The sequence below is a fragment of the Mirounga angustirostris genome, unplaced genomic scaffold (assembly GCF_029215605.1).
Source record: "Mirounga angustirostris isolate CCGP_5_RB_7025 unplaced genomic scaffold, mMirAng1.0.hap1 SCAF_2, whole genome shotgun sequence".
Taxonomy (NCBI): domain Eukaryota; kingdom Metazoa; phylum Chordata; class Mammalia; order Carnivora; family Phocidae; genus Mirounga; species Mirounga angustirostris.
Genome location: NW_026991710.1, coordinates 11,579,395 through 11,601,252, shown reverse-complemented (window position 1 = coordinate 11,601,252; position 21,858 = coordinate 11,579,395). Strand labels below are relative to the sequence as shown.

Here is a 21,858-nt window from a genome sequence, read left to right as displayed (position 1 = left end):
AGAAAAAAAGGGCATCCAGCGGAGGAGATGCAGCAAAGAATTAATGAGATTTTTTTTAAGATTTTCACTCTTGAATCCTATAACTCTAGCAGTGGAGTTCGGTAGGAAAAAAACAGAATGGCAACACAGAGAATCCAGATTCAAATCCTTACTGAGTCACAGACCAGCTGCATAATTTGGGGCAAGTCTTTTCATTTGTTGAGGCTTCCCAGCATGCGGAATTATCACGATAGCAGCACCAACAATGACAGTAATAATAATACCCACTTATGGAGTTGAGACGAAGAGTAAGGAAGGTGCTGTAGGTGAATGGGATCTGTAAATATCAGAATATCGCACAAGCTTTCATTGCCATGGAGAGGCGAAAAGACACGCCCTGTGTGAAATCATGCCAAGTTTGTCAAGTTGCCCTCTGGCACGGATGCGTGGTCTAGAGGGGTGAGGCTTAGATGCTGAAGGATATACAGACTCTAAATTCTCTCTTGAAGGTTAGCAGTGGAGGTCTTTTATGGGTATGACTAAGTGTTTCTTGCAAACAGCGATACCAATCATTAATGGTGAAGGAGAAATGAGGGAAGAAGACTAGCGTTTTTGAGCACTTGTTATGATACTTTGGTGTTTTACATATATAATCTCCTCTAGTTAATTGGAGATGTCAAGTTCCCTCCACAAATTCTCTGAGGACATAGCTTTTACATTTTCTTGTGTGGGGTTGCCCTGGATGCAAGACTGGTGGGATGGTGTGGTCCAGGCATTGAGATCAGGAATGTAGACTCAGGAAGTGCCTGTGTGGGGCCAGGGCCAGGGTCAGGGGAAGGGGCTTGTATCTGAATTTAGCTTGTTAGTCACTCATGGAAGAAAGGATGATAGTCTTCTCAATGCAAGTTTCAGGAGACTTACCCTGCTTATCAAGATGGAAAAGAGAAAGGAATCTTTTAGCCACTGAGGACCTCACTCAGCTCCTCAGACACATACCTGGTTGGTGACAATGGGTGCATTTTGCTGTGTGGCTGGCACTGTGCTAAACACTTCCAATTATTAACCCACTCATCCCTCCAACAACCCCACAAGATAGGTACTGTGACTATCCCCATTTCACAGATGAGAAAAGTGAGGAATACAGAGGTTAAGTGACTCGCTCAAAGTCATCCAGTTGGATTGGATTTAAGACAGCCTGGCCCCAGGGCCCTGCATTCACAATGATGCTGTTTCACCCGTTGGGGGGAGAAATAAAGCAGAACATATGTCAAACAGCTGGGCTGTAAATCTTGGGGACTCAGCTCTTTAAGAAACTCAAAACAATTCCTGTATTTTTTTCATGGAAGAAAGTCTAACCAACTGCTCAGAGATCCGTTCAGTTTTTCAGTGAATTACAATGTAACCACCTACTCATGTATAGCTGTATCTCCCCTCATTCTAATGCAAGATTTAGGGATTTGGGAAGACATCTGGAATTCATTTATGCCATTTGGATTTTGAAATTGAATATTAAATTCTTATAATGAAAGAGACAAAGAAGTCAAAGTAGACCATATTAGTGAAATCTGATTACACAGTGCATATGTTTGCAAACTGGGCTTTAATGTCTAGCTAAGATATTGCTCCAAATACCCTCGATCATCCTTCTCAAAAAGGAAAAACACACTTCTGGAATCATTTTGACTTTCTGTCTATAGGACAATGGAAAGAACTCTATTTCAGGGCTTTTTCTCTCACCCAGACAATGTCATAAACAGTATAAGTGTTTGCCTATGCTGAGATTAAATATGGTACAAAGATAATTAGACAAATATCACCTTGACTGTCTCAGTTTTTCATCTGGATCATGGGGAGACAGCGTGGGCCCCAGAGACAGACAGCCTGGACTGGTTTTGCCATTCATTAATGATATAATTTTGGATAATCTCCCCAAATCTTTTGAAACCTAGAGGATATCTCAAGCAGAAGGTATAAGGTGGAAAAGAGTGATACAAATCTGGGGCATTTTAGAATGTGCTTGTGTGTGTAGCTTTTTAGGGGATGAACCCTAAGAGGTGAGATCATAAAAGGTCTCATGTCCTGGGGCGCCTGTGTGGCTCAGTCGTTAAGCGTCTGCCTTCGGCTCAGGTCATGATCCCAGGGTGCTGGGATCGAGCCCCGCATCAGGCTCCCTGATCTGCAGGAAGCCTGCTTCTCCCTCTCCCACTCCCCCTGCTTGTGTTCCCTCTCTCGCTGTGTCTCTCTCTGTCAAATAAATAAAATCTTTAAAAAAAAAAAAAAGTCTCATGTCCTAAGCCAGGGTGTTTGGATTCTTCCCTGAAAGCAATGGGGGAACTACCAGAATTGTTTTAATCTTTTTAAACACTAAATAGAATTGTTTTTCTTTATTATGAATATAATAGATTATTATAGAAAAATAGATAAAGAAGAAGGGAAACACTTGAAATTAAACCTTCAAGTGCCTGTGTTAACCTCTTAGGAATATTTTTCTTTAATTCTTGGGAATGTTTTTCTTTACCTCTGGGAATGTAGATGGATGTTTTAATAAAAATGTAATCAGACTGTGCCCTAATCTTCTATTACGATTCTATAAATAGCTATGTTTGTCAATGTAGATTTGTTCACATTGTCTACATAGTCTTTAATGGCTGAACTAATGTACCATACTTTCTTTAATGTTGCTCTATTCTTGGATGTTTACATTGTTTCCACATGTTGGAATTGTAAAGAACCCTGTAATGAACATCCTCATAACAAAATTTCAGTACTTAGAGTAAATTTTAAGACATAGAAGGATATGCTTATTTTAAGAATTTCATGTATATTGTTAAGTTACTCCCCAGTAAAGTTGTTCAAGTTAACTGACTTATCAGCAGAGTTTGAGGCTACTCATTTTATTCTAGGGCCTAAGTGGGTGATAGCAGTTAATATCTGAGAGATTAGAGCATGTTCCAAGAAAATGACAAAGATGGTGAAAATAAGGAAATTATTAGGGATGGAGATGTCAAACTTGGGAAATCGCTGTCTTGGAAGAGGTAACTGGTAATGTCTTCAAATATTTGAAAGACTACCATGTGGAAGGAGGGCTGGCCTTGTTCTGTATAGTTCCCAACGACAGAACTAGGATCAATTCAGAAAGTTCCAGAAAGAGAGTCTGATTCAACAGGAAGACGATTTTCTATTATTGAATGCTAAAATATGCAAGTGGCTGATGTAGTATCTTGGAAAACTATCTCAGGGATAATTCCATTTGGGGTCTATGTCCTTTGGAGAAAAAGATACCCAACTTTACAATGGATTTTTTTTTTTTTTGACAACCATTGTGTCCTCTGGGCTAGTTAATACTTGCAGGTCTTAGATATATACTGAGTTGATATGAATTGACCAGAGCTCTTCTAGGCTGACTTTACATGTAAGTATACGTTTCATATATAAGTGTGTGAATGGATTTTTAGAAACAGCCTCTTGCTGAACTTTATTGGTGAATGCAAATCAATACTCATGGCTCTTCCACGGTCATTTGCAGATATGCACAGAGCAGCAAAAATTTGGGTCCCCTGATGTGCATGTTCCCAGCTGAGATCACACCAGGTGATGCATTAACTTCCTCTTTCAGTTTCTCATACTATAAACAAATATCCTTTTAGCAAGTCTGTTTAGTGCCACATTTTGGGCACTTTTAGTTTTTTTCTTGGGGGTGTGTGCTGATTTTGCTATTCAAATGGCCCCCAAGCATAAAAGTCCTTTCTAGTGGGCTGTGAGGTGCCTTATGGAGAAACTTATGTAAGATAAACTTCATTCAGGCATGAGTTACAGTGCTGTTGGCCATGAGTTCAATGTTAACGAATCAACAATACACATTAAATAAAGTGCTTTTAAACAGAAACACATTAAAACAAGGTTATATATTGATCCACTGCTGAAAATGCTGTGACCAGAAGCTGGCAGGACCCTAACCTTGTGTTTTCCCCAGGAGCAGAGGTTCAGTATTTGCTAAATCAGTCTTTGGAATGACTTTACATAGACCAGATCTACCAGGAATTGCAAGAATTGAGTCTATGTGTTTTAAAAGACTGATGGATTATTTTTGCCCATAGAAATACCGTGAACCCCCCCCCCCCCCCGCCGCCGCAATACCTGGTCACCTGATCCAGTCTTAAAGCCCTCACTATCCAGAGGATGGCTGCCTGGCCAAAAGAGGCCCTTGCAGGCCTTTTCTGTGGGCCAGGCCATGGTTTTTGTACCTTCCAGGCCCCTGATGCCAAACCCAAGCACTTCAGGGGTCCCTTGGCAGCAGAGACTAGCTCATGTCTAACCACATCACTCTGTCTTGTGAGGAGTCATTTAAATGTCTTGTGTTCTCTGAGAGTCAGAATAGGCCTGCGTCTTTCTCATATGTTATCCCCCTTGATGCAGAGCAGTTTCCAGCGGCATGAAGACCATTCTGGATGGTGAGGAGCAGGCACAAGAGACAAACCTTAATTGAGTCTTAATAATAATAACTGTCACTACTTATTAGACAGTATGGGGGACTGGAAACTGGGTGGAGGGCTTTGGTAAAAGCTGTTGTGCCAGCTTCCCACCCACCAGACCTCTCGGCAGACCAGCAACTAAAGGGTTAATGCCTGGTGCATTCTGTCACCTGCTGGGAAGCCCCCTGCACTTGGTCTCAGTTCATCTCCACCACTGCCCTCTGCATGGCCCTTATCATCCACATTTCTTTGATGAGAAAATTAAGCTTCAGAGAAGGTGCGGAATTTGTTTAAACCCACACAACTAGCAGGTGGCATACTTGGGGTTGAGCATGAGTGTGCAAGCTGCCAATCCTTGTTTGCAAACTGGCAGCCAAGTTTGATCCACTCTTTTGTTGGGGCTTTAACTGATGATCTGAATTAGCTGCTATTATTTAAAAACCAGAAAATAAATTGAGAGGGTTTTGGTAGCTTGGTGCCCTGCTCACTGTTGTGTGGGCTCCTTCCTACCAGTATGACGGGGTCCACCTATATTCTTTCATTTGGTCCTCGTGTTTTTATTGCCATTCTGCAGCTGAATGAATTTGCCCCACATCATCTGGCTAAGGGAACTGAGATTCAATCTGAGCTTTCCAGCCCCTTTTCCCACACAGTCTTCTTAATTTTTACAACCTGTTAAAGGCAGGGACCCATTACCTGCCCCAAAGCAAGGCCTCACCAGGGTATTCCTAATGCATCCATCTCTAGACGTAGCTCTAATAAAAGCAAGAATCTAGTGGTGACGTGCCTGCATACAGGAAAAGGGGTGGAGTGAGGCAGCAAAGTTTCTCTGGGGAATTGTTCTCTAAGTATTAACAAAGTTCAAGTGAGCCCTTCACATTCTGACATTTCTGCTTTGGGGCCCTGATTTAAATTTGTGTCCTACAGCATTGGGAAAAATTTTTTAGGAGACAAGCACATTTTTTTCCCAGTGGCTTTCCCCTTATCTTGTCTTCCTGCTTCCTAAGGTCAACATGAGTGTATGGGGCCTCCTTCTTTAGAGGATGTTCTCAGCTGGAAGACTTCCAGGAATCCCTCACTGCAGGGATGACATTTCCACATCAAAGGCCACAGGGATTTAGCCCATTCAACATGAGCCCTTTGGGTGGAGCACAAACAGCCGAAAGATGCCTGGTTCATCCCCAAATGGTGTGTGGTGCCTCCGAAAAGCAATGGCCTTCAGAGTGTCATGGAATCCTGAGGAAAGTTCTCCATCTGGCCTCCCCACTTTCAGTCCCTCTCTCACACCATGGCCAGGTTAATCCTTCTGAAATTCTGTATCCCATATGTGTCCCTCACCCAAAAGCCTCTGATGGGTTCCCCAATTACTTGAGGATAAAGTCAACATTACTCTTCTGCTTTGAGTCTTTCACAGTTCTAACTCTTATCCAAACCTTATCTAACTTTTATCTTTTTTTTTTATCTAACTTTTATCTATTTTTTCCGGACCATTTGACTCTGATCAAACAGGGCTGCTTGGCCTTCACCAAGGGCTCCATATGCAAGTCTTTTCTGCTGTTTTCCACGGGACATGCGGGTCCTCTCATTCCTTCAAGATCCTGTCCAGGCTCCTCTCCTTTGAAGTTTGGGACTTCTGAACCTCATTTTCCCCCAGCTGGCAGGTGGGTTTTGATGAGGATTAAGTGCACACAATCAGCCTTCCACAAAACAGCTGTGGAGGAGGAGGGGCTGGGGCGCTTTGTTACAGAGATCCGCAAATACTGGGATGTACCTTGACTGAAGCTTTGGACACAGAAAAAACCAGCTTCAGATTTCCAAGGATTAGAATTGATACATTAGAATATTATATATATACATATATATACATATATATATATAACTCAGTGGGTTAAGTATCTGACTTCAGCTCATGTCATGATCTTGGGGTCCTGGGATCAAGCCCTGCATCAGGCTCCCTGCTCAGCAGGGAGTCTGCTTGTCCCTCTGTCCCTCGCCCCACCCCACTCATGCTCTTTCTCTCTCTCAAATAAATAAATAAATAAATAATAATGAAATCTTAATAAAAAAGATGTATCAAATATATTTGATATATCTTTATGTGTGTGTGTGTGTGTGTATATATATATATATTTGGTCACCTTCTAAGATTCATTCATTCATTGGTTCAAACACATTTTGGACAAATAGTAGTTTCATTCTGGAGCTCATAACTCAGCTTCTTTTTCTTTCTTGGTAAATGGGAATAATACTAATCTCAGGGGCTGACTGGGCAGATGGAATGAGATAAGGCTTGTCTAACAGTAAGGACATCAGGCACATGTCAGACACACAGCAGGCATTCAGCAAATGTCCACCTTTCCTTTATTCTGATGACTTTTATAATCAGTTAAGGTTATCACAGACAGGAATTTTGTCTGAATCATCACAAAATCCCCGGATGGATTCGGTCTGAGACCTAAGCTCTATTTGAGGTGTTTGTGTTTTATGGGTATATCCCATGGCTTCTTTCAAATTTTTCTTAGACTAACTTTTGAAGAAAATCTGAAAATAAGAGCCAAAAGAAAAACGCTCAGCCAGTTCTCCCTTTTATGGGCATGTTGGCAGTTTGTCTGTCCAAACTAAATAGTCTCTGTTATAGTCTTACCCAATTTGATTCGCAAAGAATCTAAAACTTGTCCTGGAATGAACTTGCTGGCCAGTTTCTTTTAAAATATGATATTAAAATATTTTTTTTTTAAAAAAGGCAACACAAAATGTCACTGGCTCTTTCATGTGGACATTGCATCAGCAATTTCCAGGCTTTTTGATTGGAAGGGAAAGCAATGTTTTGCTCAGTCCTCCATCTGAGTGCAAGGGATAACTAATAATACCTACAGATGGTAGCCCAAATGTAAATCATCTCTTTGACACAGATTATGTAGCTATTTGGAGCTAATATTATATTTTTTATTAGATTTCATTCTTCTCTAAGCTAATATTCCAGGAATCAAAGCAGCCCTCTGGACCATATATACCTGGATGTACAGAAGGAAAGTATTGCTTGCAAATAGACATTAATCAGTTTTCAGGGGTAATCAAGGGATGTGGAGATTCGGTTTCAGCAAGTGAAGTGGCCAAATAAGCTGGCCTGTGTCGGATGATTTGGCAGGCAGAGGTCAGCAAGGACTACATGTCCAGGGAAGGAGGAAGGAGTGGGCAGATGGTGGAGAGGAACAGCACTGAGTGTAGCTGTTTCTGTCTGAACCCTACCGCACCTGAGCTCAAGATGCTGCATTTTCAGATTAGTGTCAGTTGTCAGATCCCAGTTCCGGCTGTTCCTCCCCTACTGGGTCCCTGTGTCAATGATGCCAAAGACCTTGTGCCCACCCCGTCTTGCTCAAGCTCACTGCAACCCAAAGCAGGAGGTGCAGCCTCTGAAACATTTTCCACTCTTTCATTCATTTCATTCAGAGACCCTGGTGCTGGGACGTGACCTTCCAGGTCATAGTTTTTGTCATTTTGTGGATTTCAATGGGAGCATGTGGCAGTCCAAGGATTGAATTTGTGTTTTATCTGGTGGTACAATGGCAGGGTGAAAAGACCAGTGGGCTTTGGGGTCATACAGACCCAGGTTTGGAATCCCAGTTTGCCACTTACTGACTCTGGGCAAACCACCCAACCTCTCTGAATCTCATTTTCTCATTTGAGGAATTTCCTTACCTGTAAAATGAGAGGCAGCTACTCTACAGGATTTTGTGAAGTTTGCCAGAGGTAATCAAGTGACATATTTGACGCACAGCAGAAAATGTAAAAAGTGACGGTTAAAATGAAACAAGGGATGAGGTATAAAGCAGAGAGCACATTTGGTCAAGACTCTGTGATGAACCTGAAATCATCCAGATGAAATTTACCAGATCGATGCAAACATTTTTTTCACTATGTTCCAAAATTTAAATTGCAAGTATACAAGATATAGTAGATTCATCTCTGGCTCAAATATGTTCAGGTCCTCCATATTCTAAAAATAAATTATTTTGCTTTTGCTAATTCCTCAAGCTCTGTTACTCATCCTTCCCCTCCTGGTTCCACCACATTTGTTGAAGGATGGAGTCTGGCAGGCTGGAGGCTCTCCCTAGCCTCTTGCACCTTTCACAGTCTGCTTTCTGTTTCCACGGTTCTCCTGAAAGGTCTCTCTAGGGTCTAGAAAGTCACCAAAGTACTCACACGATGCCTACAGCCTACAGCCTTGTTAACTCTGCTGCTTTCTAGCTGTTGGCCACCACTTCCTTTAAAACAGCAGGTCTCAGTCTTGGCTGCATATTAGAATTACCTGGGGGGGCTTTAAAAATGATTGATACTTGGATCCCATCCCTAGAGGCTCTTATGTAATGGTCTGATGTGCAGCTTGGGCACTGGGATTTTTCAAAGCTCCCTTGTTGATGATTAAGGTGTATCAAAGGTAGAGAACCACAGCTAAGACTCCCCCTCTCCTTCATTTATATAATATTGCAAAGCTCTCTTTTCCCCACTTGCCAAACACTTCTGAATCTCTTTCAGGGTCTCACTCAAATCCTGTTTAGAATGCAGTTTTGTAAGTAAGGCAATTTATAGTTGGGGTTGTTGCTATAGTGTTGCTAAAGGAAATCTACAATTCTTGGTTAATCAGAAAGCTTACTGAATGTAGGTTCAGAGTACAGCTGGATGGCTATGGGGAAAGAGATAAGGGAGGGAGGGAAAGGGAGGAGGAAGGAAGGAGGAAAGGAAGGAAGGAGGGAGGGAAGAGTGGAAGGAGGAAGGGAGGACGGGAGAAGGAAGAAAAGAAAGGAGGGAGGAAAGGAGGAAGGGAGGGAGGAAAGAAGGAAGGGAGGGAGGAAAAAAGGAAGGAAGGAAAATCTTATACTTTATGATCCAAACAACTTAATAACCCTGTATATCTAATGCTTCCTCTTTTTTTTTCTATTGCATCTCAACAGAGGTACCAGAAATATTAATGTTAGCTATGATTGATTGAGCACCATATTATATCCTCACAGCAACTTTGATGATAAGGATACTATTTTCCTCATTTTTTACAGCAAGGAGATGGACATGAGGAGAGTTAGTCGCCCCAGAACACAAGCTGAGAAAATGATAGAGCTGTTATTTTAACTCAAGCCAAATCCTCTATGGATTAAGAATCTTAAATAATTGATGCCAAATCTTGGAGAATTGCTTCAGAAGTCCTTCCTGAGGGAAGTATTCAAATACCTGAAATCAATCTTGTATCTCCCACCCCTTTTCCCTTCTCCAGGGTAGGACCCTGCCATCCTTCTATGTGTGCTTTGGTTTTAACACTTCTCCTCTTCCTGTCACCCAAGCCACCCCTATTCAGCTTGACAATGGCCCTGTTGACAAGTGGTGTCCAGAGTCTAACAGAGCAGTGATAGCCTCAGGCACTGACCAGTTGTGGAGCACATCTGGGAGAATGGCTGGGTCAATAGCAACACAGAAAGTTTGCAATGGTGGTTTGTCTTCTCTGCTAGCAGACAGCGTAGGAAATGAAGGACCAGGTTTTCTTTGGGAGGGAGCAGCCTGAGGTGGAGACAGGATTTCTCTGTGGGCCTCAGAGGGAAGGTAATGGTGAGAGGAAAAGGAAAGAGCACAGGACTGGGAAAGATGAGGAAAATGAGTGTCTACTGGGGAAAGTGGTAAGGATTCAGCAAAACCTTTCTTCCTACCCCCCCACCACCTTCCTCGTCCCCACACCTCCCTTTCCGCTTTCTGTGACCCCTTTCTCCCCAAACCAGCCAGCTGTCCCTTGAACCTGCATTCAGAAAGCTTTGTGATTAACCACAGATTGCAGATTCCCTCTAGCAACACCATGGCAACCACTTCAACTACCAACTGCCTTAATTATAAGATTTGCATGCTTTACCACACAAAACAACATTTAAATAAGACGTCAGTGAGATTTTAACACAACACAGCAGTGCATAGCCAGGACTGAAAAGTGAGCTGAGATGTGGGGGAAGACACTCGCTCCAAGGTGGGACAGGGTCGGGGCAGCAGAAAGGGAAGTCATCCCATCACCTGCGGCCCTGCACCCTGAGCACGCCAGAGAATACACGAGTCACTGGAAGTCTGAAAAGATTGGGTTTGACTGCCAGGAAGTGAGATTTCACGCTCAATCACAGTAACCAGATTCGTCCTTGTGGTTCACACATTTTGTCCCTCCTCCATCTCATGGCTTTGATTTTCAATTTCCACTTAAACTGCTTCATTTTGCACTTCTCTTTGAACTTGTCTCGAAGCCTGTGTGGGAGGGTTTCAGGGATGGACAGAATCTCTGGCTCAAACTGCCCTAGGTCCCCAGGGTCTCTGTCTCCTGCTTTCACTCATGCACACTTCCTGTGAGGTCCAATAGCTTTAGGGTGGTAGCCCTTGACTTAATGTATTGCTTAGAGCTCTGCTAATATGTTGCTGATAATGCTGAGAAATGGGTACACTCTCTTTTGCAGGAAAAAGTATTAGAACAACAATGTAGAATCGTGTGAGCAAATGGTGAGCATAAATCATTGCAAAACAAACATCCAAGGCCTTGGCCGATCAGAACAAGCCCCCAGGAGAGCCAGTCTGCATTTTGTCACTCTGCTTTGACAGCATCATGGAAACACTTTCTTCTTGGCTGAAATCCTTCCCCTTGACACATTTCATTCACATGCAAGCCCATTTACTGAGCATCCCATGTGTATTCCTTTCTTTTGCTTGTGCTTTTGTTTTAATCCCCAACTAGAAGTCAATGTGTCTAGTGAGAAGCAATTCCATAAAAAATAAGGAGGCTGAGGGAAAGATTAGTTGGCTGGCCAAAAATATCAGGCTCCTCACAATAACAAAAATTTGTATCACCTTCTAGCCTGCATACTTTTTCTTACATAATATCTCATTGGCTATTTCTAGTGAGTCCAGTGGAGTAGGAATATATTATTCCCATTTTCAATGATGAACAAACAGAGGCTCACAGTTCAAATAAGTTGCACAACCAGGAAGGGTTAGGGCTGAAAATGGCATACAGAGCCAGCATAGTTCCTGATTCTTCATTCTTTCTAGTTAGCTATGAAGAAAAGCAACACCACAACATGGGTCAAAATAGGTCTCGCTACAACTAAGTTTAAAAAATAATCTGAATGTCTTAGTCTTTTTACAAGATGGGCTTACTAGTGGGCGGCTGGGTGGCTCAGTTGGTTAAGCGACTGCCTTCGGCTCAGGTCATGATCCTGGAGTCCCTGGATCGAGTCCTGCATTGGGCTCCCTGCTCAGCAGGGAGTCTGCTTCTCCCTCTGACCCTCCCCCCTCTCATGTGCTCTCTCTCATTCTCTCTCTCTCAAATAAATAAATAAATTCTTTAAAAAAAAAAAGATGGGCTTACGTAAGCAAAGCTGATACTAATTTGGCATTGAGGAAGATAGAGTATTTAATCAAAGAGAGTTAATTGGTCTCCCTGCAGTCTGGGCTATAGACAATATGAAGAGTCGTAGCTAGATCAGCTCTAGAAACTGCCTGATTCTCCCTTAGAATTCACTAATTTCATTCTACATTCTTTCCTGCTACTCCTAGAGTGAGTTCAGATCCTTTCTCAATGCAGAACTCCAAGTAGCCACTCTCCATCCTAGAAAGTTGATATGGGCTTAGCACTAGATGTGAAACTTTTCTGGAATTTGGTGTTCAGGATGTCTGTTTCAAGAGGGGCATGAGTATCCTCAGCGAACCTCATAGTGTCTAGGGACAAGTCCTCCCTGTAAGTGTGAGGAGCCCCAGGGGAGGGTGGGAAGGCACATGGTGATATCTTCAAGTGGACTTTTCCTTGCTACTGCTAAAAGCAGCACAAGGACTAACGGAGAAACATTAAAAAGGGCCATATTCTGGGCATAATAAAGAACTTCCTGCTGACCAGTGGTGTTTTAATGGAAGGTGTTGCCTTATTAAGTATTAACTTTTTGTTACTGGTGGCACTGAAGCTGGAGGTGAGATCTGTAGTGAGGATAAATTCTAAAAGTCTCTTTGGGGTGCCTGTGTGGTTCAGTCAGTTAAGCATCTGTCTTCGGATCAAGTCATGATCTCAGGGGCCTTGTATTGAGCCCTGCGTCAGCAGGAAGTCTGCTTCTCCTTCACCTTCTGCCCTGCTTCCCTCCACAACTCCCCCGCGCCCCCTGACTCGTGCTCTCTCTCAAATAAATAAATAAAATCTTTAAAAAAAAATTCTAAAATTCTGTTTGGATACATGTCCCTCTCAGCCTCAGGGACAAACAAGGGGATGATTAACAATTTCTGAGATATTTTAAAGGCCTGGCACATAAAACTGTCATCAAGAAATGAAAGTTTTTGTTAAGTTTCCAGATTATATTGGAATCATATAAAATTGCCATTTTTGGCAGGTGAGAAGTCTTCCACTGAACCACCAATGCGCCATTTTTGGTAGGTAATAAAATGGTTGAAGGTCAGGAATTTTATACGATTCATCATAATTCATACAAAGGCAAAGGAATGGACCCGATTCTTTAGGCCTATGACACATAGACAAAAGGGGTGCCTGAGAAACTGTGGAGTTCACTGTGCACAGGTATTGGGTTGTGAGGAGTGTGGTCCAAGGACAGATTTTCCAAAGGCCCTCCAAGACCATACCAAGGAATATGGTCTTTATTGTGAAGGACAAGAGGAGATGCTAATGATCCGAGAAACTGATAGAAATCTACCCTTAATAAACGAGTTGTTAATTGTGATAAATTCAAAGAATCCCTTGACAAAGATTCCACTGATGTCAAATTCGATTTCACAGTGAAGTGGGATAAGAATTACTTCGTAAAAAGTTTTTTTCTAAAAAAAATAAATAATGATGAAAGAAAGAAACTGAAAAAAATCATTTACCAACTTAAAAGGATGAGCTCCTTTGGGGATGTTGGCAATTGGCAAGGCTACCAACTAATGTCTTACTGACGGTTCTCAAATATTGTTAGGGTACATCTGGCAGGATGTGTTTTCAGGCATCTACATAAGCTGTGGTTTTCTGTTATTGGCAGATGAAAAGGCTGTAAAACTGCAAAAATTTAATGTTATTTTATAATTAGCCTTTCATTAATTAGGACTAACTCCCTCCCCTTGAAGTAGAGATGGACAAACATGGGTTTAACCCTTCTTCTAGCTCCATGGCCTTGGACAAGTCACCTTACCCTGCTCTTGTCTTTCAAACAGGAGTACACCCAATTCTGTGCTGCCTGCAGACTAATGATGAGATGGGGTAGTAGACCATTCTATGGGATTATTACTGTATCTAGCAGAGTCACTCTATGTTCATGGTGGAAAAAAAACCCAAAAACCTTTTGTTTAAAATAAATTTTAGTTAGAAAAGGCAACCATCAAGAGTAGACCAAAAAATAGGAATCCTTTCTGGGAGTCCATGTGACAGAGTGGACAGGGTGTGGGGTTTTGGAGATGGGCATAACTTGAGTTTAAATACCTGCCTATCTCATCATGCTTGTGGGATCTTAGGTAAGCTGCTCACCTCTCCTCCTCTGAAAAATGGGGATATGGAGACAGTGTTTGTAAAGTATTGGCACATGGTAGGTGCTTAATAAAAAGGCTCTATTAATCATCATAATACCTCCTCTGGTGACAAACTTTGGAGGAGCCATTTCATTAGTTATTGGGGCACACATTTCATTGATGATTGTTGGATACCTATTGGGTGAGTGACAAAATAACTTTGTGTTCTCCACCTCCAGCTTATTCCAAGAATGTTGCCCTGTCCTTTGTGTGTCTTTGTTTCAAGATTATGCAGAGCAGAAAATAAAAATTCCTTGAAAGCAACACTTCCTGCTTTATCTTCTGAAGGTCCAAGTCCAAGTGTATGTGCTGGGAGAGTTGGAGTGAGGGGCCTTTGATATGAGATTTCCCCCCGACCTGGAGACCAAAGGTCAGGGATGGGTACATCTGTGAGAAGCAGAAACGTTGGCTCTGTGTGGCCCGGGATTGCTCAGACACAGGTTCCCATCCTGGACAGGGATTCCCAGTTCCCAAGCAGGGTTTGAAAACAGAATCCACAGACATCTAAGAGACATGGAATTTATAAGAGTGGGTATAACTGGTGTGAAGGAAGACCTCTTTGGTATTGGAAGTCATGGGGACAGGAGCTGGGTAATATCTGAAACCTGAATTCCTGTTGGCATGGACTCTTGGAAACAGATTCAAGTTGAAGGAAAAACAATGAGAAAATGTGACACTTCTTGGAGACCTGCGTTTGTAAATTGAGTCAGACCCGCCATAGTGGTAGAGCATCAAAGAATCTAAAGATGCATGAATTCCTACTCTCTGGAAGCTGACCACCATTTTGGGAGCTGGAGGAGGTCCTATGCCACCTACTTGAATCACTACCATTTGGAGCGCTACAAGGTCCTGATGTATGAACTGCAGTTAAGACTCCTCTGTCACAAGAGGTAGGCAGCTAAATTTTGCAAAAGACACACAGCCAAGATGATGGGTAAATGTTTCTCCTGAAGGGATATATTAAAATATACCCTCCCCCAATCACTGTGTGCCAATATCACTACTATGTAATAGCCATAAAACTTTTGCACACCCTCAAATTCTTTTGGAACTATGCCTTGATATGGAGAAGCAGTTTGGAAATGTGATTTAATAGGGAACTGTATAGTTAATGATCTCCATAAAAGTGCATAGCGGTCTATCTTCATGGAGTTTGAGGTGTCAGAAGGCCCTTGGACATCCACTATCTCCTCCTGTCCCTTCCATCCCCCACTCCCTCCCATTTTACAGGGCTGAATCTGGATTTAGCGAGGCCCCAAGGTTATTATTCTAACAGACTACTGTGATGGTCAGGGCCTTGGTGTAGCAGGTTTAGGGGGCTGGGTCCTACAAGCATCTCCACCCTTTAACTGCTGTGTGAACACCTACTGCTCTTATCTCTTGTCTAGACAAACATCCGTTTCTTAACTGGCGATTTAGTCTCTGCCCCTTCTGGACACTGATTAATCATCTTAAACCACCATTCTAATAAACTGCCAAGGAGTTACTTTCTTGTTTACAAACTTATAATGATTATTCCATTAAAAAAAAAAATCTAAACTTTGTGGTTGGCATTCAAGGCTTGGCTTGCTATGATCTGATTCCAACCAAGTCTGGCTCTTTTCTTTCTTTCTTTCTTTCTTTCTTTCTTTCTTTCTTTCTTTCTTTCTTTCTTTCTTTCTTTCTTTCTTTCTTTCTTTCTTTCTTTTTTTTTTACCAACTAAGTCTTTTGAGCTCATTTCCCTCTGCTCTGTATGCATGTACTTTGTTCTGCTAGGGGAGCTTTGCTGCTACTCCCCATGCTGTCCTCTTTCATGCTTTTACTAATGTTCTTGCTGCCTGGAATACCCCTCCCACCAATCCCTATTCATCCTTCAAGGCTAAATTACATATTCCCTCCTCTGAGGAATCTTCCCTGGGTGAGGGAAACAGAGCATCAGATGGGCCTGAGTTTGAGAGCGTACTCTGCTCCTTACTTCCTAGAACATCTCAGGCAGGTTATTGAATTTCTCTAGGGTTCAGTTTTCTCATCTGTGAGATGAGCAAATCAATACCCATCGTGTAGCCTTATGAAGTACACATGGGTTAGTCATACTGTGAAGTGCTTGGCATAGTTCCTTGTACATGGTAAACATCAAAGAATGTTACATACTACTCTGATTATTCCAGGGAACTGCAGGCTCCTTTTCTGTGAATTCCCATTCACTCTGAGCTCTCTTATATCCTTCCTTGTAAATCTAGTTTTGCCTTTTAGATATTGGATCCCATGTGTTGTTTTCCCCATGGGATTAATAACTTGTTGAAGGTGGGATCATGTTTTCATTAGCTTGTGTCCTGTGCATTGCCCTCTATGCAGTAGTCCCTCAAACCACAGGCAAAGGTTGACCTCTCGAGTGTGAAATTTGGATGTGACAATAATTTGCTTTGTCTTCACTTTTCTCTTCCCTCTAAAAGTTGACAATAGTTAAAAAAAAAAAAGTCAGTTTCCTTAGATATGAAAATCCCAGTTGTGGGGTTTTTGTTTCCTAGAAAAATGGAAGACAATGCCTGAAGAGGCTGGTAGAGATTGATAAATTTCAACTAAACCTTGGGAAATGCATGTGCTGGGAGGCCATGTGGCCTTAGCTAACTGGGCCAACTCAGCCTCGCCATTGTCCACCATGCATTCCATATTCCATGGTTTGTGTGATACTCCTGGTTGGGGGGGGGGGAATGATTTTACATTCTGATGAGTTTGGAAAACATTAGATTCTAATGACCCACTCATCGAGAGACAGAGATGTCATAAGAAACTAAAATGTGTAAGAAGTCCTACAGTAAAAAAACCAGCTAATAAGAGTAGCTAACATTCATCGAGCTCTCTTGTGGCAGATACTTTGATAGTAGTCCCTTTACATGAATTCTTTAATTTAATCCTCAAATGCTTTATCCTCTTTAAGAATGGATATAATTATTATCCTCACTTAACAAAGTTCTCACAGCAGTTAAGAGTTGGAGCTGGGATTGGAGCTGGGATTGGAATCAGGTATTTGTAACCCCAGAACCTGAGTTCTGGTCCACTGTGGTACACAGCTTTTCACATTCCCCAATTTGCCTGACCAGGAAATGCTTTTGGTTATCCTCTTATTAATAACCCATGAAAGTCCTGTTCCTTGGGTTGCACTCGGGTAACAGAGCCTTGCCTCCCCAAGCTACTTGGTTCATGGGAGCAGCCATGACCTTTCCACCTCTGCACCTTTGCTCACTGACCTCTGCCTACAGGCTCCTGCCCCCCTTGCCTCTCTCATGATATTTTACTCCTTCTCCAGCGTCTAGTTCAAATGCAACTCTACGAGGAGCTTTCTTTGATGTTGGCAGGTTGATGTGCAAAGCCCCTCTGTGTTCTCCACTGTTGTTAATGTTTGGTTTCTCTGTCAAGGGATATTTCCAAAGAGCCTTGGTAAAGTTTCTGGCAGAGTGGACACTCTGTTAGAGTTTGGTGAATTACAATCTTGCTAGCTCTCCTAGGGGGTCACTTCCCGAGCGACCTGGAGCTCTTCAGGTCATGGGTCATGGACTTGCGGGTGTGACTGTAGCTGGCGATCTGGGCTGAGTCTGGCTCCAACCCTTTTCAGGTTCGGACACCATCGCTCCCAAACGCACTGGCAGTTCGTTAGTTAACATTGTCCTCCCTCTGTGCCTTGCAGATGTGGCCTCTCCCCAGCCTCTATGAGGTGAGGAGGACGATTAAGTCACATCAGGCCTCTCACCAGTGTCCTTTTGGGGACAAACCTGACCTGTCCTTTCCAGGGTGTTGTCCAGGTTTCATTACAAAGCCCCCCAGTGGCTGTGCCTCAGATGAGTCAGCTGGCTTGGGGCTTCATTAGCAACTCTAATTGCCTTTTTGTTTTTGTCCTCTTTGGGTCCTTCTCAGGCCCAGAGGTGGGGCCTGGCAGGCCTGGCTTCCAGAAATGCCGCCAGCCTCCACAAGAGCCCATGATGGGAAGTCCGCGCCCCGCTCCCCAGCAGCCACGTCATGCCACACTGCGCATTTCTGGGCCGCACCCTTCCCCAGGGTGCACTTAGGCACCATGCAACTGCTGGCCATCCCAACTCCCTGGCTGCCTGTGATGAGGTCATGGGGTGGGGTCCTGGAGACCCCCCTCCAAATAGGGTGGGGGCTTCCCCAACTGGCCCCGGAATGGTGGAGAGGAGGAGATGGGAATAATCTTGTCCGTACTACTCACTGCTCCCTCTCTTGAGCTTGCATGGCCGGTGTGGATAGATAGAAGTGGAGGGAGGACGAGAGAGCAGGGAAGACAAGGGGAGGAGGACAGTGGAGGGGCAGGCACGGATCTCTCACTGTCTCCACTAACAACTGGGGATGGAGGAAGGAACTAGCAGTTTCTCTTGACCACCTTGCAATGAGCCGATCGAGCTGCCTTCTCTCTTCTCTGTAACAATGTCCTTCTTCTTATCGTAACCTCTTCCCCCCCCCCCCCCCCCACGGAGACCACAAAAGGTAGGGGTAGCCACCATAATCCATCTTATATAATTAGAATTTGATGCAGAAGGAAAAAATATCCCAGAAACAGAGTGGCAGCTGGTCCGGCAAGGCAGGTAGAGCCCCTCCCAACCCAAGCATGTTTCCCATTCTCCCCCAGGCCCATCGGGCATGTTTTGCTTTTACTTCTGCACCAGTGGGTTTTGTAGACTGAGGTTGCCTAGAGGTCCCAGACCACTCAAGCTTGGTTAAACCCATGCGGCTTTGTAGCCTCCGCCTGTGAGTTCATATGTGTGCGCGGAGGAATGAACATTCCATTAAAATCGCAGCCTGCCGGAAGAATTTGCTGATAGATCTCTTTGGATAGCTAGTTATTTGCACCTGGAATTCTGCCTCGGAAACATGGGAAATCTGGTAACAGAGACTTTCCCAGGGAAATAGGAACAGCACACGACACATTTATGCGCCCCTCCACCTAAAACCACAGCATACTTCCCATATGACCAATGCCATAGAAAACCAAGGAATATTCGAGCCTCTCTGCTCCCTACCTGTATCAGAGGCACAATCAAGAGGGCAAAGCCACCCTACCCAGACACTAGCATTGTCAGTCAACTGCAACTGGAATGAACAAACTTGGAGTTTTTTCTTTTTTCTCCCAGGACATCATAGCCGTAACGTCCTCATCGTGTCGTTACAAAGGAAAAGCCAAATGATTTATTTAACTTTTAAAAACATATTCTGCAAAAAAGGTTATAAGAAGTCATAGTAACCACACTCAAGAGGATTTTTGGGAGTGATGTTAAACTCTTCCATGGGAAAGATTTCTGAGTTAATACAAAGATCATAGCTCCGGAAGTTGAGTTACATATATCGGGGTAAGAAAACACAGATACTCTGACCCGGGCAATAAATGAGCCCATCACCACATTAGTGAATGTGAGACACACCAGGTTGGAGATTCTGAGGACTCTCCTGCACACATTTTCTAACAGAAATCTCATTTTTCAAATAGTCAAAGCTTTCACAGAGGTTTGCATCAAGCGGAATAGAAAGCAGGAGAAGGCATGAATGCCAAGGATTTCCAACCTCGGATTTATAATTTGTTGACATATTTTTACAAGTTCCCCATTTCTTTACAAGTAGCTGTCTTAAGTTCTCCCAGTAAATATTTTTGACAAAGGCCAAACAGGAGGGAAAAAGAGAAAAAGTGCAATGAAAAGAGTGGCTTACCTTTTCTAGGCATTGCTGATGTCAAAATTTCCCCCAAAACATGAGGCTTTTTTGCTTTGGTTGTCCCATGAATTTAGAAACCATTAAAAAATTTAAAGAAGAAATATGTGCGTCTTATTCGAAGCTGCTTCGAAACAATACAAAAAATAACTCGGCGGAAAATAAAGTGCTCTTCTGAGCATAAGAATGTGTTTGAAGCTTGGAGCTCATGCTGTTGCATGAAGTTTTGCAACTGTCTTTCTCAGTTTAAACAACCTCCTGCTCCTCCCCGCCACTTGCCAACGTCTATAATTTAAAGCAACTGCGATCCTTCCCATAATACTCACATTTCAAAGAGCTTAATATATACGCTCGTTAGGAAAGAGTAGGAGCCGGTGACGTTCTTCTGCAAACCCCGGACCGAGGCAAATGGGAAGCAAAGTTTCAGGTATCTGAGCAATTCTATTTCTCCCTTTTATCCGTAGCTCTTCTCACTCTGTGACTTCAAGTTGTTTCTTTGCCTTTTCAAGTGATGCCTTGAGACCAAATGGCATCACTTCACTGGAAGCAAAAAACAAAACAAAACAAAACAAAACAAAAACCACACAGAAAAGTTTCTGTCTCAACTTATAGAACAATGATACTAGTGAAATTGTGTTTAAACATCACTTTTGCTAACACAATTATTTCCATGCAATTCTTCCCTAATTCATCTATTTGAAAAATGTAAAATTAGTATACATTATATTTTCATAAAAGGGGAAAATACCTAAACTGATGTCATTTGAGTTGGACTTATTTTAACCTGCATCCTGTATGTGAATCATAAACTCTAGGAGGGATACTTGCTTTGCAGAGTGTGTCCATGTAGCTGGGTAAGTTTCTGACATAGAGACTGTAATCAATGATTTTACTCTTTCAATCACGCTTCCCTACCTGCCATTAAACACACACACATACACACACACACACTATTTGTGAATTCAAATTACAGCCAACTTAAAGTGGTGATTTTAAAAATATTTATAGCATATCTTAAAGCAGGTCTTACTCAGTACCTGATAGATAATAAGTACTCAGTAAATACCTGCTGCATGAATAAAGTATTGCAGAGGCTCAGATCATTCAACGGTTTTGACAATTTGGGTTTGCATCGAGAATATGTTTCCATCTGGGAAGGATATGTCAAAGCTTGTACAGAGAGTAAACAGGACAATGTGTGCTCTTGCCAGATTTAATGAACAGCTATGATATAATAAAATCTCCTAAGTTAGTATAGAAAACATTAGTTAAGTAAATAAAGCATTTGGTGGAGAATAGGGATGTCGACACGGGCACGATCTACTCAGTATGCTTACTATGTAAACTTACGCAAACAATTACAGAACCAAAACCTCATTCATTATATTAAAACTATAGATTATTTTCCGCTGTGTTTTTTGAATCACCTAAAGCAACTATTACGCTAAGGACAGGGGACAATACCTCTAATTGAAATAGTGCAAAGAGAGAAAGGGTCTAAAACTGCAGGGAAGTGGTAAGGTTTCAGATTTTCTTTGCTATGAAAGCAGAAAAAAAGGTAGAGTCTATTTGCTCTGGCTTCCACTCAGGAGACATCTATAGGCACTAGGACATGTGGCGTCCCAGACCTGCATCCGTGAGTTTCTAGTTACGTGACCTTGCATATTGAATTCCTTTCTTTAAGCATTTGCTTCCTTAATTGTGAAAGATTAAATACAAATATGTTGAACAACCCATTTATATATATACACAGAATGCTGCATTTATCCAACCAAAGTTAATTAAACACCTCATTATGTTACTTAGCAGGACCAATTGCGAGTCACTGTGATTTACCACAGAAGCTAGTGTTGCTTCCCCTGACCAGTGCCAAAATTGGCAAAGGATGTGGGGTGCCGCTCTAACAAAAACCCACACTAAGTGCCGTTGGCCAAGTAGTCAGGAGCTGAGTGGCAAGGAGATGGATACCAGAGGCTGGAAAGGTGAAATGCCGTGTTCTGCCCCAGCAGCACATTTGGTGAAACAGACATCTATGATAACTTGCAAAACCATCTGTGCCAGGGCGCCTGGGTGGCTCAGACGGTTAAGCGTCTGCCTTTGGCTCGGGTCATGATCCCAGGGTCCTGGGATCGAGCCCCACATGGGGCTCCTGGCTCA

General features: G+C 42.7%; 1 protein-coding gene across 3 annotated transcripts in view; it reads right to left on the bottom strand.

Moving 5' to 3' along the window:
- C1QTNF7 (C1q and TNF related 7) overlaps positions 1-20,165 on the bottom strand; it is a 106,591-nt gene extending 86,426 nt beyond the window's left edge. For 2 of the 3 annotated variants that reach the window (XM_064584306.1, XM_045881460.3), the window contains exon 1: positions 19,702-19,938. Coding sequence is in view for 1 of the 3 variants with exons in the window: in XM_045881460.3 (XP_045737416.1) it covers positions 19,702-19,714 (13 nt within the window). In the remaining 2 variants the exon portion in view is untranslated. Of the gene's footprint in view, positions 1-19,701; positions 19,939-20,027 lie in introns of those variants that run through there. The other variant, XM_054508990.2, reaches the window with a different exon arrangement.
- Positions 20,166-21,858: the final 1,693 nt, after the last annotated feature.